This window comes from Gopherus flavomarginatus, chromosome 3 (genome assembly GCF_025201925.1).
Source record: "Gopherus flavomarginatus isolate rGopFla2 chromosome 3, rGopFla2.mat.asm, whole genome shotgun sequence".
Lineage (NCBI taxonomy): Eukaryota > Metazoa > Chordata > Testudines > Testudinidae > Gopherus > Gopherus flavomarginatus.
In genome coordinates, this window is record NC_066619.1 from 151933070 (window position 1) to 151952403 (window position 19334).

At 44.6% G+C, this 19334-nt stretch overlaps 1 protein-coding gene across 1 annotated transcript in view; it reads right to left on the minus strand.

Annotated features, from left to right (window-relative positions):
* Window positions 1–19334, minus strand: part of PARM1 (prostate androgen-regulated mucin-like protein 1) — a 53826-nt gene that overhangs the window by 2310 nt on the left and 32182 nt on the right. Inside the window, exons 2-3 of the mRNA XM_050945058.1 lie at window positions 8620–9381; window positions 1890–1968 (exon numbers count right to left, since the gene is read on the minus strand). Coding sequence (XP_050801015.1) covers window positions 1890–1968; window positions 8620–9381 — 841 coding nt within the window. The remainder of the gene's footprint in view (window positions 1–1889; window positions 1969–8619; window positions 9382–19334) is intronic.

Consider the following 19334-nt stretch of genomic DNA (forward strand, 5'->3'; position numbering starts at 1 on the left):
TATTTTTTGTGAACATAAGAGCACATGAGATTCCTGTCAGGAACATTTGTGGAAATAATGAATTTTTTTTAAATGAGAATATTTGCAGAAAGCAAGTATTTTTATGTGTGTAAATATGCAGGCTTTTATAATGCTGACATTGGGGCCTTGAACTCATCCCTCAGAGGCAGGAAAGGACTTCTGCTCCTGTTCAGCACTGCCTGGGAGACATGGCTGCGGATGGGAGGTTGGCATGGAGCCCAATATTTGGATGTATGGAGCCTGGGAAGGAACTTGCTTTCACTGAATGTTTATTAAATGCTGGCTCTGAGATTTTTACAGGATGGTGTGCATGTGTAGTGTACAGTGGCATTTGGGATCCTGCAGTTCTGTTGTTGTTTTAACAGAATGCGATTTGCCTCTGGCAAATTCCACATAAACGTCATGCCAAAAATACCCCGGAATATAATTCTGAAATACCTTAAATCCTTCTAACAATCTCTGCAATTGCACCCAAGCTTTGAGAACCTTCTTAGAGACCCCAGTTCATGCTGTGCCCTACCTGAGCACTGAAAACCTCTTTCAATTTCCAAAGCAGCATGTTCTTGTTCAATGCCACCTACTCCCTTCTTCAGCCACACTTAAGTTATTCTAGTCAGAGAGAATGCCAACCGAACACTTGACTTCCAGGAAATACTTGGCCAGGGGGGACTGGGTCCGTGCAAACAAGACATTCATTTTTACAGCAAGAATAGCTGGCTGTTGTTTGATTTACTAACTCGTCTATTTTCTAGTGTCCCTCCATAGCACCAGTGATAGCTCTGCACAGCAGTATTTTGGTTGGGCCCAAGCCTGAACTGGTATGAATCACTATGAAGTAGCTGAAACAGAAACCTTGCTTACCTCAGCCTTAAATTAAACCCAATTAAAGATGCCCCGTGTAGGCTGTTCTTATTTTAAGGTCACAGACAGGGTATGAGTAAAGCTTGCCAGAGGGATAATTACTGTTTACAGTCACAACACATTGCAGTACTGGCTCTGGCATGTGAGTGAGGCTTTTGTAATGAGAAAAATGCCACCTTGTACCATTGAAAACTACATAAAATGGGATTTCTACAGCGTCTCCTCCATCTCCCAGCCTCTTTGCACTCAGATAATAGCGTGCCTTCGATTGCCCCCTAGAGCTGGTAGAGGTGCACCAAGGAAGGCAGGAGATGTGGTACCACTCACTGTCGGCTAACGTGCTTGTAGCCCCGCCAGCCCAATAACGGCTGAACGTCATTTTCTTCGGGTAGCTGCTTGGTGACCTTGATAAAATGAGCCAGAGCTCTTATTCCTGTGGCCAGGTGTCGACCCCACCATTGTTACCATCACTGGCAGTCGCTGGTCCCTCGTCACAAGGCTGAAATGCGCTGGGTTCCCCAGGGTTTGAGGTGCAGTGGTGGGCCAGCAGCACACAGCCGCAGCCTGACTACTGCTGCTGGGGCTTGAGAGCAGAGCAGTCGGGCTCAGGCCTCTCCTGAACACAACAGTCACTGACTCACAGTCCAGGCCTGACAGCAGCAGTGCCACCAGCTCTGCTGTATTAGCATCAGCTGTTGCATGGAAGGGAGGTGACCTGTCAGTCCCATCAATGTGAATACACATGGAGAGGAGAATGTACTCCAGCCTGTTCCAATAACTGAGTTGCTTCCAGGAATGGTGTCCCTTGCCTCTGTTAGCCAGAAGCTTGGAATGGGTGACAGGGAATGGATCACTTGATGATTACCTGTTCTGTTCATTCCCTCTGGGGCACCTGGCATTGGCCACTGTTGGAAGACAGGACACTGGGCTAGATGGACCTTTGGTCTGATTCAGTATGGCCGTTCTTATGTTCGGGGTAACCGTCCTTTTACCAAGTGGATGCTTACCTGATCTTAAGGTATGCTGCCACCCCGAACACCAGCAGCACCACCACAATGACCGTTACTGTAATGGCTGCAATGCTTCCTGCAAAGGGGGTGGGAGGGAAGAGGAGGAAGAAAAGGGCATAAACAGGCATTTTAGTAAGGTCATAACTTATCAAAACTACTCCCCCTGTCCCCTTCTGGCTCACTTGTTTGCAGTGCGCGGGCTAACACCATGCTGGCCACGTGTGGATTTGTCTGCACATGTATGCAATCTGGTATTTGCTGTCAACCCCAGATGTCTCATTGAGAAGGAAGGCAGTTCATTCACCACACAGCTGAGAGACTATGGCCACTCCGCCTCACCGCTAAGATCTGTCCTTGTTTGTAACCGAGGCCTGGATGTGAATGGGGACTTGCACTGTGGAATGAGACTGCCCTTTAGCCTAAGCTCCCCCTCCCTTCCCAAGCTGTCTGTTCCCAGGGCAGGTTCTATTCCCAGGGCTCTCAAATGGGGGGTCGGGACCCCTCAGGGGATTGCAAGGTTATTACATGGAGGGGTTGCGAGCTGTCAGCCTCCATCTCCAAACCCTGCTTTGCCTTCAGCATTTATAATGGTGTTAAATTATATTAAAATGTTAATTTATAAGGGGGAACGGGTTGTGCTCAGAGGCCTGCTGTGTGAAAGGGATCACCAGTACAAAAGTTTGAGGACCGCTGTTCTATTCCCATTCGTTACATACTGTAACTTTTACCTGCTGACATCAGGCAAAGTGCCCGAACCAGGAACCTGATTCTCTCTGGTTTACACTGATATCAGTCAGGAATGCCCCACCGAAGTCAGTAGTCTCACTGACACATCCCTGCATGATGGGAATGGGGCCCTTAGGCTAGATTTTTCTAAAGAGTTTGGTGCCCATTTAGGCACCAAAATATGTGGCCAGACTTTCAAAAAGGGCAGGCTAGATTCTGAGCTGGTAGTGGCATAATAGAAGCTGCTGGATGCTGTGGATTTTGGAAAATCTGGTGCTTCAGGCATGGAAATGAGAGCTAAGTGCTTGGAAAACGAGGTCCCAAGAGTTAGCGCTGGGCCCTTGAAAATTTGTCTCTAGTTGTCTAGTTCCATGCCATCCAGGCTTACTGCTTTTCTCCTGGGATGGGCTCACGTTCCTCACTTTAAAAGCCACATGTCGCTATGTTCCTCTTTGCGTGCGAGTGTTTCTCTGTACACACAGTGGGGTTACAAGTGGTTGAAGGTTTCCCTGCTGCAGGAGGAAGCTGTGGTGCAGCTCTGGCAGGAGAGTAATGACGCCTTTTAATAGCTCAGTTAAAATCTCCTGGGGGTGTTTTTACAAGAAGTGAATAAGCAGGTTTATGGATGCATGATCCAAGGGAGGCTCGGTCCCTGACAATGTAGAGTCACTCTTTAGGAGCTGCCCTCAGAACTGATCTCATTTAAATTCCCAGGGGGACAAAGAGGGGAAAGTTTTCAACACTCCTTCAAGTTACAGGTTTATTCTTAAGTAATGAGCTTCTGAGGCCAGTGGTTCTGCAGCCTCTAATAACGTATTCAACAGGCTACCGGCCGCAGGGGCTTCCTGACAGTTATTCAATGGTGCCTGTTAATTGGCTTCACCTTGCAGCCCTTCCAGCTAAGACTGCAGTGCCAATGCCATACTGATTCCACTCTGCAGCCTGCAGACACTCGCTGGAAAAGCAGCACTTTTGACTGGTTTCTCCTGAGCATTGCTATTAGCTGAAGAAGATTGTCAGGGCCAAACGTCAAACGAAATCTTCACTTGCTCTCTTTAATGCTCTTGTCTGCTTGGTATGATAACATTTAAGGGGGAGGGGAAAATATATGCAGTCTTTGTATTTCCTTTGCAGCAGGGAGATATTTGATGAGAGTTGGGCAGCTTTATGTTTTTGAAACTGTAATGCTCTGGTAAAAGCAGCAGAATGGATTTGGATAAAATAAAGACAGCAAACACTGCAGGGGGGAGGGAGAGAGAGAGAGAGAGTGTGTGTGTGTGTTCTGAAATACTGACTCTGCGGTATATAGGTCACAATTTGGCTGACAATGAAAATATGGTACATGGGTTTTTTTATCACCTTTAAGATAAGTCTCAAGTGCCAGACTTGTGACTTCATACTCCCAACCTGAACTTCCAAAAACAATCCACAAAAGCATATAATCCTCTGCCCAAGAAGTAATTACTTCACAGGGAAATGGGTTTGCTTATGCAAAAACACCGTTCAGCGCTTATGTAGTGTGTTAGACAAAACTTTTAGAGCTCAGAAGGGTCCCCCAAAAATACATTTTTTTTTAATAATCTCACAAAAATTAGGGCCAAAATTGTCAGAAGCCACTGGTGACTGTGGATGCCCAGTGTGAGACACACGGAGGGGCCTGATTTTCAAAGGGCAGGAGATCAGCACTGTCTGTGGGGTGCTGAAACTTGAGCAGCCAGACTCACTGGCTGCTTTGAAAATTTTGGACAAAATATCTAACAAATAGGTGACTTCTGCAGACCTGTTAAGATTTCTGCCACAGCTCTTCAAATCTGCCAACCCCTGCTAGGTCTCCTCTCCACTTCCTATTCTCCCTTACAAAGTTTCTTCTCTGCTCTGGTTTTCTTTAGGAACTCCTCTCTTCTCCCTTCCATGGCTCCTCTGTCCCCCTCTTCCCACTGCTGGGGACAAAGATTCCTCCTTTGAGAAAGAAGGAGCAAGTTTCTGGCACCAGCTGTAGACGGGCAGAGGGTCAGCACCCAGCTGAGGCAGGCAGAGCTCGGGAAATGTGGAAGTGGCCATGCTTATGGTCATGACACCATGGTTAGCTGGGTGTCCTATTTTGTGTGCTGAAAGAATCAACCTTTACCTATTACTGCTCAGGACAGCCAGGGCTTCCTTCTGTAACAAGTCACACATCTTACTTCAGCCTCTTAACTGCACTCTCACAGCACCTTTCAAACTATAGACTTTATCACTGTCCTATGTTATTTTAAACAACCCCTCTGCCTCCATTGTCATTATGTGGCAACGCTGCTACTCTATTTTACTGGGATGGTAACACTTATTTCTCTCCCCCTGCCCCGCCTCCCACATAATGGGCACACATCCACTGCCAACTGCAAGCCAGCAGCTGCCGCCAAGATCCAGTTCAGGGTGTATCTCATTCAGCCACCTTGGCTTTCCAGCCCCAGGAACTGTCTGTGTGTCGAAGACAGCTCACTCATCACTTCTGGTGTATGGCACCTCTGTCCATACTCTTAACCCCAAAGGACACAAGCTGCTAAGATGTTTGATGTCAGCTTCTGAATACACTTGTCTGATGACACAGGAGGGAAATCAACTCTGAGACATGGCTCCAGATGCTATGGTTCTAGCACCTTGAGACTCTCTTGCAGAAAAAAAACTAAGATTGCTCTCACTGGAAGACACTTCTCAAGCCCTTACACCAGAGATGGGCAAACTATGGCCTGCGGGACCCTCCTGCCTGGCCCTGGAGTTCCCGGCTGGGGAGGCTGTCCCCCCTCCCCCGCAGCCTCAGCTCACTGCACCACCGGCGCAATGCTCTCCATGGCGGGGCTTCGAGCGCTTGCTGGGCAGTGCAGCTGCAGAGCCGGGGCCTGACTCAGTGCTCTGTGCTGCGCGGTGGTGTGGCTGGCTCCACCGGTGCTCCAGGCAGCGCGGTAAGGGGGCAGGGAGTGGGGGGGGCATGGATAGAGGGCAGGGAAGTGCGAGGGGGGGCGGGGGCAGGGGTGTGGCTAGGGGTTGGGGTGCTCAGAGGGTGGGGAACGGGGTTGAATGGGGGCAACGGTCTGGGGGACAGTCAGGGGCAGGGGTTCTAGGGACGGTCAGGGGACAGGGGGTTGGATGGGGGAGTCTGGGGGGAGGTCAGGGGGTGAGAAACGGGGGGGTGGGGCCACGCCACAACTGGCTGTTTGGGGAGGCACAGCCTCCCCTAACCGGCCTGCCATACAATTTCAGAAACAATGTGGCCCTCAGGCCAAAAAGTTTGCTCACCCCTGCCTTACACTATCCTTCTCTATAAATCAATGCCTTCTACCTTGGGGGGCTGCAGAGAGACTGAGTGGACACCCATGTCCACAAACCCAGCATAACTGGCAAGTCTCGTGCTGCTTGTCTGTGTGCCCTACGTTCAAAAGGAGCTACAATTAGCCAATGCAGTTAAGTGGAGAAGATACTGGACTTCTGCCTGGGGAAAAAAAACAGTCTGAGAATTCCGCCTCTTAACTCAATGCAGCTCCTCTTAACCGTGGAGACAGAAAACACTAACAGCAGCATGGGACTTGGCAAGCATTCAGATGTGGCTGGGGGAAACAACAGGCTGAGGAATGAATGTTGGCTTTAACCTTTGAAACTACCAGGATTTGTACATAACCATCCCACCAAAATTTCAAGGGGCTGATTCAAGGTGTCCCGACACCTGTACTGAGGAGACATGGCGGTGTAGGGGAGGATGAGCAAGGATGTCCCTAGCAAAGCGGAGGAAGCACGTGCAGTGGCTTGTGCTGGTACTAAGCATGCTGGCCTGGGACCCAGACTGTTTGCCTGTGAGTTTGTCTTGCAAAACCAGCAGAACTTGTATCCATTACTTTAAATCCCCTCCCAGTATCCTAGTCTGTTTTCCCCAAAAACCAATCCATTAAGATAAGAACAGACCCCTTCTACCCCAAAATAGCTCTTATGCCCCATGAAGATGCAGCCTAATAGTACTTTGATCTACGTTGTATGTATGAAGTGGTTTTTACTGCACTCTCACGTGTACCCATAACATTGTCATCCTGTATCAAATACACTGGGGCCCAAAGGCTGGACCAGAGCCATCATAACTTCTTGTTTTACTTTATAGGGCTTGATGAGCCAGCCTTAATGTGCTGTTAACTCTCTAGATTTCGGCTGTTAGAGATCTCTCCCACTTGTTCTGCTTAATGAGGGGGAAGAAATGTTAATGACTAAAGGAATGCGATGAAATAAACGAAATAGCTAGTGATTTTATTTTTTTTAAATACGAGTTGGGACTAGATGGCACAAATTCAAACTCCTCATGAACTTTGGGGATCCATATTCCAGTTGTGCCTCTATCTTGTCTTTCTTTATATAGTTGAGATGGTTCACAACACATCTACTAATCTCTAGTCTCAATGAATAAGATCTTTGGTGCTGTAATGCAGGGGAGTGCTGAATTATGCATTTGAGCACTCTACAAATGAGATGCTGTTTATCTGTGTCTTTATAGCACCACTACGTCCTTGCCCTCTCTTAAAAGGGTCACTTTTGTATCACAACTTGCAATCAGCCCTGTATCTGATGTTTAATGCTATGGAATATGCTGCAGAGACTAAAATTAATCAGAAGAAAAAATACACTCTAATACATCACAGCACTATAGGGCTCCCCCAGATTTCAGGGTGACGGGGACTGATTTCTCTCTAGAGGTACCACCTGCATGTTCACTGCATTCTATTCAAAATTCAAGAGAGCAGGAGGGCATTCAGTCTGGCAGAAGTGCCTTTATTTTGTTGTTTTTCCCATGGTAACTGGTGAAAGTGAATGATCCTGACTCTAGCTCCTTGAACTGTGATGGCTCCAGCCCTGGGAATAGACCACCCCACCTGCAATGAGATTGGGGAGGAAAATGCCACCAAACAAGTTTGAAAGATTGTATAAAGCTTGCTGTAGCCTCAGTTTGAAAATGTCTCACTCTGTACATAAAGTTACCGGATTAAACAGAATGCCAGGTATGGAGAGGACAGGAAAGAATCATTCTGAAATAAGTAAGGTCACCCATAATGAAGGACATTGAGATAATATCCTGATCATGGGAATCCACGTTGATTCACACCATCCCTGGTCTATTCTCACACTAGCCCTTCATAGGGTAACTTGCCATGGTGACATCACCATATGTGGTGTATATACGTGCACACAACGCACCTTTGACCACTTTTCAAAGATAATTGATGAGTAAGTGATTGTATCTGACCTTCTAAACACCTAAGATGCCATTAAAAGCCTGTGCCAGAAAGTTGTCATGTTGTTTCCTCCATAAATGGGGAATTTCCCTTCAACTATCTTGAGCTCAGGCATTGACTATATATAATCCTGAACCAGTGATTTGTTTAAGGTCCAATACCTCATCCATCAGGATGAGAAGAAGTTGTATGCCATCAGAAAGCCATGAATTCTTCAATTTTTCTAGCAGGATAGGGTACTTATCTAAACATGGCAGGTCGAGATTTCAAACCTTAAAACTGTGTATAGAAAAGCTATTGGATAACTCTCAGGTTTCTAAGTTCACTGGCCGTGCGGAAAAGGAAAAGTGTCTATTCTCATTAGAAAACACGGCATCTATGGTCAGAAGATATGTTGTGGTCTCCTAGTCTAGAGTGTAGAAAGTGAAATTCTTATTGAAACTTAGAGTTTAGTGTCAGACCTGTCAGAATATACCCAGTCATTGTTATAACAACTTTCTATGAAGGGATCACAGGTTTAGAAGAGATTCAGAATAAGGCTATACTGTGTGATGTACATAAAACACAGAGCTGTAGCTCCTGGGTAACTTTGTTAATATTACAAGTAACATGAAAGCACTTCTTATGAGTAGATGCAAGTAATCTTTTTCTTACCCCTTTGCCTCCCCACTCAATGCCCCCCAAATAACAGGAGAAATGAAGCACTAAAGGTGACAGCATAAATAACGCACATACTAAATCATTTGCCTCACCTGAACTTAAAGCACGCTGGACCTCTTCCATGGTTACTCCTGTGGAGAAAGTGGTGCTATCCGTGGAGACGGCCTCTGAGACAGACTTGGTTGCCAAAGTCACTTGAGATGTTTGTCTGATCACTGGGCCTAATGAGAGGGACACTGGGGGCATCTCTTTAGTTGAGGCATTCTCTGTAGCAGGTGCTGCTGTGGATGCGTTTGTGTTTGGCAGTTGGATTGTGTTTTGATTTGTAATGGTGGTCTGTCTGAAAGAACCTGCCGATGTCGAAGACGACAAGGTATTAATTAGGTGAGAAAAGGTGGTTGCTGGGGTCTCTTTGGGAGGGGTGGCTGTATCTGGAGCTGTTGTGGGAGAGGTGGCTGTATCTGGAGCTGTTGCATTTGTCAGGTTGGAAACTGAAGTCTCAGAGCTGTGTTCTGTGGCTGTTAATTCTGACCCAGTGCTTGATGACGGTGACGGGCTGGTGGCTGAAACATTTGCTCTTTCCGTATGTGAGGCAAGATGTGTAGTGGTAGCTGACAACTCTTTTGTGGTGCCTGAGGAGATTGTGGTATCGCCCTGTTCTGCTGGTCCTGAGGTGACTTTGTCTCTTGAAGTGGTCGCTGTTACTGCTGTTTCTGATTGTAGCTTGTTTGCTGATGTGCTAGCAACAAGGGTGACATGGACAGTAGTTTGAGTTGATTCTGACGCAATGGTACTTCTCTCAGAAGGACTGAGAGAGGATGTAAGTTCTGAATGTGCAGAGTGAACACTCAATCCTGAGGAGAAAAACACACACAAATTTCAACACTGGAAAATTATTGTGACGAGCTGCACTCTGAGCACACAGCGAAGGGCTTGGAATGAATGGCCTGTCAGTTAGTTTTACTATACACATCCTTGAAAGGATGTTTGCCTGAAGTAAGGAGGATTTTGGTTACCACTGAAATAGATGGTACAAATGAAAAATCGTGTTGTAAAAGTAAGAAACTGTTTTTGAGTTTACTTCCTACTACATTGATTTATATCAAATTGGGGGCACTTATTCAAATAGACTGTGATATAACTCAAACATGGTTGGTAGCAGGACAATAACACGGCATTGAGCAGTAGCTTTGGGAAGACAGCTTTGTTCACATGAGGGATATTGGGTTACACCTGAATATCCAGGTTTTGTGTATGTTACAGACTGTCCTATAAGGGTTCTTCTGCAGTAGGACAACCACCTGTTTAATGGCTGTCAATAACACCTCTCTTGGGTCCCGGGAACTAGTATCTGAAACTCAGAGCTGGCTGGAATTTCAAAATTAAAGGGGAAACTATTGTTTTCTTTTCTGACCAGCACCTAATGGAATGGTTTGATTATTAGTACACACCATGCCAAACATCATTTTCCATTGTTAAGGAAAGTACTAGGAAATCTAGAGTGTCTTACCATGTCTTCTATAACTGTATTGAAAACAGCTTAGCCCCAGGTACACTAGCAGCCAGCAGTTGAGGCCAATGGGACCTCCTGCTGATAGTCATTAACAATGGGTCATTTTCCTGGTGTAGACAGACCCCAAGAGGAGACCCCTTGATCCTAAGCTAGATCCTGAGCCATTGCAAGGCGCTGGCTGGCACCGTAGCCAAGACTGACAAAATAGCAACTATGTTTGGTTACACAAGAGTGCACTACTTTGATTATTTTGCCTCTGTTTTTATTCTGAGACCACCTTCCACCAGGATGTTCATGCATCCTACTTTCCACAGTTGTTAACCATCCTTAGGCGAGAAGCTCTTTTAAATGAACCATATGATATGAAGTATAATTAGGTTTGGAAGGATTTCATTTTTATTGGAGTAAATGCCAGTAAACGATTTCTCAGCACACAAACTGATGAAAACATATTTCCACTGATCAAAATGTACAGATAGGTGAAGTAAGAAGTCTGTATCACCACTGCTGCTAGTGCACTAGTGTGAGCATTACAGTTTGATTTCAGGATATTTCCTTTGTTTATTTTGACATGGGATGTTGCCAATTTAACTGTTAAGCTTTAACTTTCTGAATCGCAGCATCTACTGTCATTAAATAATTGTCTGACACCCCCATAATTTCCCAGATCTGTGAAAATTTAAATCTATCATAAAAAAGGACTTAAAAATAAAATAAATATTCTGCTAAGCCGAGGTATACTCCAGTAAACTTAGACCAATGTTAACTAAGTTACGAGAAATAACTCATTCCAAGTGTAGGATCAAAATATTGCAATGACCATAAGAATGCTATTGCCATGTTGACTCTCTTCTCTCTGGAACACAATCACTTGAAATCACTCCAGCAAAATCAGAGGGCAGCAAATTATCTATTGAAACGCTTCCTTCTGTTTAAGGTCTGAAAATAGAAACATCTTCCCCTGCTGCTTGCATTGTCTGCCCACTGCAGGTGAAGATGGATAGGCTTAGTTAAACTGAATGTTATCACTTAATTTGATTTTCTAGAGATGCTTTTTTTCACTGGAACACAGAAGGTGCATCTACTCAGCAAAAAGAACCCCGTGGCAGCGAGTTTCACGGCTCGGGTCAACTGATTATGAAGCAAAACAGAAAAGTCCTGTATTGCATTTTGCCAACAATGCAATATTTAGCCTCCTGCTCGGTATACCAGGAGTACTACATAGGGTGACCAGATGTCCCCATTTTATAGAGACGGTCCCGATATTTGGGGCTTTGTCTTATATTGGTGCCTATTACCTCCCACCCCCGTCCTGATTTTTCACACTTGCTGTCTGGTCACCCTGGTACTACACTACATGCAAACTCACCCATTCACTCATCTGCACACTGAAGAAATATTAACATTCATTTCTAAAATCTGCATGTACTCAACTCCAACACTCCAATATTACTTTGATCTACAATGGCCTTTCCTTGACGCTCTGTCACCTTTGACCTGGCCTTCACTGGCTTATGTACAGGATGGATGTCTTGTCACTGCAATAGAGAAGCAAACGACACAAAGTACGGTACCCAGATACTTGCCACATCTTGCCAACCTGAATTCCAGCATTAGCTGTGGGTTTAACACATCTACTTTACGATGCTGGCTTGTTTCTGATTGCATCAAGGCCAGAATTACACACAAATCCAGATGGTGTTTATGTATGCTGGACTGGCAGAATTTTTTGTTTGTATCTGTGAGAGCACACCTATTAAAAAGGCTACTGCTGTCTCCATTTTGGGACTGCATGTTCAAAGGCACCAGGTGTCAGGGAAGTTATGACCTCTGTAGGACTTCCCTCCATGCTAGCTGCAGTCATGGGAGGACAAAACAGGTATAAGAGCTACCCTGGCTGTAACACCAAGATAAGCTTGAAGCTATCAATAATGCTGCAGGGAGTCTCTTTGTATGTAAGAATGCGCAGACTTGGGGAAATAAATTGGCTCATTCCTGGTGTGCCTCAGAAATGATTAAAAAAACTCTTTTTCCAAAGTCACAGTTTCTAGAACATCTGATTTGCCAACATTCCCTCCTACGGTCTCTCTGGCCAGCAGCTTCCTTCAGCAAATAGCACTTCAGCACCTGTGTAGCAAACTCAACCTATTCAGCACACGTTGGGCACCTGGAAATTACAGTGTATCCTTCCACCCCCAACCCCTTTCCACTTCCTTGTTTGTTTCTCAGCAGAAAGATGAGTCAGTCTTTTCTTTCTTCTCCTCAGCAACAGACTTCAATTTTTCTTAGAATTTGCCCTAGTAGATTAGATCATCTTCCTTTGGGTTAGTTTGGCTACAGAAAGAACATGCAGACAATACATTACCTCGGAATAATTTTTATTCTTGTGACATTCATTTATTTATATCCAAAGAGCAGCGCTTCAAATGCTGTGGCGCCGCACTCATTCGAGCACCAACAAGCAACACAATTAACTAATTATAATATGCTACAAGTTAGACTCTGTGTGGGTGGCAATTGCTTGGTTAAGTTTCAGCATCCATTATAACTTCCTTCTTATAGCTGCTCATTACAAATTCTTTGTGAGCTGAAATTTTTCTATGCTTGGTCTCATGTGAAGGTGAAATTCTTAAGGAGAGTTGGTCAGAGAAAACTCTCGTGGTTTTGAAAGTTGACCAGAAATGATGGGTGGAGAATTGGGGAAATGGTCTACAAAGAACGCATGCATGGGTAGTTACTTCTGAGTCATTTTTTCCAGCCAACTATGGAAAAGAGATTCCAACGTTCAGCGCGTGCTCTCACTCTCTCTTGGATAACTCAAGGGATGGAAGTTAGAAACTTCAAACTTGTCTTGATTTGATGATCTCATTTGGACTTGAAGTCAATTGGGTGGGAAGAGTTCCAGCTGAAAAGTTCCAAAGTGTGCAAAAACCGAGTGAGTTTAAGAATTCCTCTCTGTTTAGAGGTGCATTTTCAGAACCTACTAAGGACACCCCTGCTGAAGAGCTTTTTAGAGGTCTCAGGGTGGGGGTGGGGATGATTGTGTATCAGGGAGGTTCAATACATCCTGGAATTCCTAGGCACACAGGGGCAGTATTCATGATGCTTCATTATTAAGCATAGGACAGTGCAGAGTGTCTCTGTATCTGGCTATGGCCCGGTCTCCTCTGTCCCTTTTTTCTGCAGTGGCTTTTGGGGGAAAAGAGTTCCTGCTCTGCAGTTGTGCATGACTACTACCTTGGGAAGGCTCCAGGGAGAAAAGCTCTTTGTATCCTCCCATGGGTGCCCCTGCTGAAGCACTCTGGCCCCACATCTCTCTCATAGCTTGGGAAAGTAGCTGTTTAGAGCAGCGGTGGATGAACCTGGAAACTTTGAGGCTCAGGTATCTGCACAAGCTTTGTAGCCATCCCCAAACCAAACTGCTCTCTGGGCTCCAGGGGTGGGGTCCTAGAACTCAGTGGTGCTCTAAGCTGCTGGCATAAAGTGTTGATAGCTGAGTCACAATGCACTTGTCTGTTAGGCTGCTGTCTCTGTTGAACCAGAACTTGCAAGTCTTGTGGTTTTCATACAGTGGGCTGGAATGCAGCCAGTTCAGGCTCCCACCTAAACCATTCACCCAGCCCTTAAAAACTGCAGCCCAGGCAGCCAACTCTTCATTTGTGGAAAATGGTTCCATTGGGAATGCTCCGTTGCCATTGCTGCTGCAGGCATCCGGCAAAGCAAAGGGGGCAAGGCGCTGTTCCCCATAGGAGGGCAGCCTGCACAGATGTTTAAATGCGGGGCACAAGATGAAACGGATCAATATTCTCCTTTCACCATCTAGATAACTATACATTTGTGCATGTGACTTTTTTTACTAGTGCAGGCTTGCTCCTATTAAACCGAAGAGAGGTTCTGGTTGGCAACACAGCCACACAGAGATAGGAGGAATTGTAGGGGTGTCCATGCGACATTGCTTGTTGAAAGCCACACACTGACACATAATATTGTACTTAGTGTTTGTAAAGTCCAGGGGCTCTTGAAATATACAGAAAGCTTGACATTTGGGTAGGAAACATTGAGTAGGCAAGTAGCACCTCTGCTCTCGGGTATCCAGCCACAAGACTGTTATTCTGTGGTGAGGTTTAAGCTAAAAGTCCCACAGCCTCTCTAATTTGAGGCTTCTGGGGGAAGATAGTGTGGTTCGGGGGACAGAGCACTGTGCCCCCCGGGACTTGGGGGGAGGCAACCTGGGTTTTAATCTCTGGGCAAGTCACCTCCCCGTGCTTCAAGTTCTCCATCAGTGAAATGGGCATATCTGCCTCTTTTGTGAAGTGCCCTGATGTCTGGAAGAAAAGTGCTGTATAATTCTCTCTGCCCAGCCCCCACTCACTCCTTAGCCAGACCGGCTAGACTGGGCTGCACATACTCCAGTGCTGCCAGTCCAATCTATCGTGCTTCTCCAATAAAACAGGGTTATGTTTGGGCTGGCAGGGCTCAATAACTCAAACGTGTGGGGGCCTCTGAATGATCAGCTGTGCTGTACTCCTGCAGGACTCATTAACAATCCTCGTTGGCTAAACTTACTGTGTGCGGTGTTCTTTCCCCCTCCGCCCTGTAAAAGTTCAGTGAAAGTGGGGGCAGCTCTCAGAACGAGTCTTTATGTGTAACGCATGCACGCGAGCAGAGTGGTTTCAGCAGGATTAAAAAGCAGAAGCCAGACAATTAGAGCACTAATGTTTTTATATGAAAAAGGAGGTGCAGTCTCCACAATCCTGGCTCCATTATATGGCATCTGCTATTACTTTAAAATCTCAGCATCATGCGAACAGAAGGCTTCTGATTTAGAACAGGTTCTACTTGTTTTTATGGCTGATTCAGTTAGATGCAGAAGGGATTTTTAAAAGGCACAAATTCTGAATTCCTCCTCCTTATTGGAATGTGTGCTACGTTTTTGCTGCTTATTGGTCTTCAGCTAGCTAACGCTGCCACTGGAAACTGCAAACATGTGTATACCAGGGCCAAGGTTTGAAAATAGTCCAAAGAAGGCTCCTGGGTGTTGATTTTCCAAAAGCACCTAAGGGATTTAGGAACATGAGTGCTATTGAAAGTCACTGACTTGTGAGCCTAAATTGCTTTGCTGCTTCTGAAAATCTCCCTAAGTAAACGGACTGATGTGCTGAACACCCAGCAGCTTTACCTGCAGGCTCAGGACTTCTGAAAATCAGGTCACCTGACTTTAGACTCTTGTGTTTGAAAGTGTTGTTCTTCATGTGTTGTTTTCTCTCCCATTACCTCCTTGCATAACCATCTCTTTAAAATCACTCTGTAACCACAAATGAAAATGACAAAGCATTTTCCTTCACTTCTAAAACTGAACTTGTAAAGGGCATTTCACCTTCTCGTGCTTGCCTGCCACAGACACACACGACAGCCAATTTTGCCAACCATGACTGGGCAGAGGCCAGAAGCAGGGGCATCAGCTGGGGGGGATGGTTTTAAATGAGTCCTGTCGCTGGCACAGGAGAGCAGAGTGAATTTGATTTAAATCACTGGTCGCATATCAGACTCTATTGAATCACGGATTTATTTCTACATAAAAATGCATTCTTGCTGGTGGTTATAACCTTAATACATATTCTTCACAACTCAGAGATAGATGGAGGTTTCATTTTTAGAAGATACACACTGTACATTTTTTAAGTGATTTATTTTGAAAACTTTTCAGATTAGTTTTATAGCTATATCAGAAAATGAATTATTGATTATTTCATTTACCAAAGGTAACTGAAGCAGATATTTATGAAGTCACTGGGAGGTGAACTATCTCCAATTCAACAGGTTAATCATTAATATTTGGAGGATTTTCTTGGCATGCTGTATGAGGAAGAGATCATCATCAGACAGACGTTTACATTGTTTTATTTAACTAAAACAATGTTATGTATTCTGGATTTTTTCTTCAACAGCAAACATATGCTTGTTTTGTTAAAATATTATATGAATTTTTGAATTTAGTTAAACATTCAAGTTTGTTAAAACTGTTTAAATAAAATAGTTTAAATGAAATATTTCTTTAAAAAAATTAGACTGTCAGCCAGGTCAACAGGAGAAACATAAAATATTGGCTTCTGCAGCTCAGTCATCTTCACCTTCATTTCCTGTTTGTTCGTAATTTAGAAAAGAAAAACAAGCCTTCCTGCTTTTTCAGGTCCCAAACGATTTCTCAATTTGGAATAGATTAGTCCAAAGGAAGAAAATATTCTTTCTACAGCAGCAGAAGTAGTTACTGCTGTTAAAAGTGAGATTATCACTACAACAGTCTCTGAATCCAAGTGCTTAAGTGACTTTCACCAGTTCACTGCTGTGACTTTCTTTAAAACATCATCAGCAAACACATTTCTTGAATAGTTCTTATTCCCAAACTGGGTCTCTCATGGCCTGCTGCCATTCTAGGTTTTCCCTTCTAGTGACAGAATGCTATGGTAGATCTCAAATCAGTGCAGGCTACACTCAGAAAGACCTCAAGACTTCTGGAATATGCTGCTCAAACAGTTTCACTTTTGTTTCTGCTGCCTTCTCACATTTATCTCCAGACTTCTTCTCCTTATCCAGATCTGTTGCACCCCCAACAATCTTCTGTTCCTTGGACTTCTTGAAACTTTGCACTTTTAGAGAGAGGTAAGGGATTGACTCTGTTTACACAAATTTGCAGAGGGACAATAGGGTTGAGGTCTGTTTCTCACCTCTGTATATTTATTTAAAACATTTTTGCTGTTAACAAGCATGTTATCTCTAGAAACACAAATCCACAGTTTGAGAACTGCAAAACTAAGCATCTTCTAGACTGAGCACTGAGTACCATTGGGTAGATAGAAAGATTAACCTAAATAATCTATACAGAAGCCCTTGGAATAGGGTGACCAGACAGCAAATGTGAAAAATCAGGACGGGGGTGGGGGATAATAGGAGCCTACATAAGAAAAAGACCCAAAAATCGGGACATCTGGTCACTCTACCTTGGAACCCCATAAAATTGGGTCCCCTAATCCATGAACTATTGGAACTCATTTACAAAACTTTTCTTCAACATTACATGAATATATTGTCTCACACTAGAGAATTAAAATGTATAATCTCTATTTCATGACGATATCTTTGAGTTATCACGCATCTTAATTACAACTATCTTTAGATAGGTTTTTTCCTCAAAAAGCATTTTATAAATTTTTTTTTTAATTTTTACCCCCCCTGCAGGAGAGTCTTACGGCCTGGCTGTTGGACAGAGGTCTAGACTTTCCGACGCTGTGGTCAGATGGTAAATGCCCCAGAAGCACCCTGGAGGTATAGCCCCAGCTGATAGGCTCCATTTGTGGCCTGTTGAGGTGCTAATGCTAAGGCACCCATACAGGGATACTCGGGGAAACCCAAGGTCTGTAGTAGCAAAGATGCTATTCTGACAGTTGGTCTGTTACCAAAGGAAATCTCAGCCTGGGGGTTGCCTGTGAGTGGGTGGGACAATCTCCTTCTGTTTTTTTCCTTCTTCTCGTTCGTTGTGGTGATGGAGGTGGACAAAGAAAGGTGCACCAGGGCTGAGTTCCAGGAGGCAGTAGGGAGCAAAGCAAGACTTGTGACACAGAACTCTCTAGAGCAATGGTCTCTTTTTGGGTTCTCTGGTTCCCGGTCGGTGAAGCCTATCTGGTGAGGGATGGGAAAGAAGGGCTGAGTAACAACACGGTGTTTGGTTGCCAAGATTGTTTGCTATCTTAGAGCTCTCAGGGTGTACTGTGCCTTTAACCCTTGAATCAAGACCAGCCACCCCTCAAATGGTTCCATACTGTAGGTTCTATCAGCTCAGAGATTCTTGTGGATCCCATTCTCTCCTGATGGTGCCCCTCCGCTCCAGCTTATAAACTATGCCGCATCCCTGTGTCAACTGCGGCGACTGCATGGGAAAGAAGCATGGATGTACATCCCGTCTCTGATGCCATAAGGGCGATTCCTTTTTATTATAAAATGTGGCTAGTTAATAAATTTCAGTAAATAATGAAGGTGCTTCTTGTTGAGCTTGTATTGAGGGAGAATGAAGTCCTTGGCTTGTAGCTGCACAGCTCTATGTATATCTAACAAACTGAGTCTTCAGCCAGGAGCAAGTGCAGATCAGCAGATGGACCTGCAAACAGGAAGTGCCGTGGAGAGCTGGTTTATGATGGAGATCCACTCACTCTTCTTCAACATGAGGAAATGGCTAAATAAAACTCTTCTCTCGGCAAACCTGAAAAATACTAGTAGCCAAATGTCATTTTTCTTTACTCTGGTGGTGGGGAAGATTTTCCTATGCAGAAAAAGATGCAGGTTACCCCTGGGTTCCAGCCCAGTACTGCAGCTGAACATTCCAGTTTCTGGAACTTGAGTTCACTTAGTGTCACACAGGGAACAACTGAAATCAATGCTGGCTCCAGCTGACAGCTATAATTTTTAGCAAAAGGGACTGTTCTCCCTACTCGCTTGATTACTCACTTTTGCTGAAAAATGAAGGGTAAGAATTCATTACTAGAGCCAGACAGCCCACAAGGCCGACTAATACAACATGAAATATTACCTTCATTGCTTAATTTGTTTGCTGGACACTAAATGCTTGTGTAGTACAAGCGGCAACTGCCAACACTTTCTCCTGCAATATTAGTAAATCTGCTAATGCCTGGGCCCATAATGTCCTAGCTGGAGCCACTCCCAGCTTTCTCTTGTCTCAGCGCACTGTTGCTGTGAAGCTCTTTGGGATCCACCAGAATGGCTGGGCCACATCCATTGTGGACAAACACTATGAAATACATTAGTACAAGAGGTCAGAAACCAGCTGTAAGAACTTACTCCCTTAAGATGTAAATGTTGCACAAACATTGGTTCAGTTGATAACTATCCTCTATAAAGACCGTTTTCTTTTCAAAGAAATCATTGTAACTTCAGCGTCCTCCTTTGTGAGAGCTTTTGAGGTTATTAAAATAGATCAGTCCAACACGCTCATTTAGGGTACAAGCTACTCTCGTGTAAGGCAGAAGGGGATGGCATACAATTTTCAACAGCAGGCAGCATTTCCTTGTCTAACACAGGGATGCTAATAGCACAGTTTACAGCAGGCATTGTCAGGTAGTGACCTTCTGTGCTAAAAATTGTCAGGAGGCCAGCTGTCTGAGTTTTTGAGCAACTTGTAAAGAACAGAATGCACAGCAATTTAATGACTGGAAGTCAAAGGAAAGGATGGTATGTGAAATCCCTTGTTGCTTTCATGAAGTCTTGAGCAACTAAGTAGAGAGA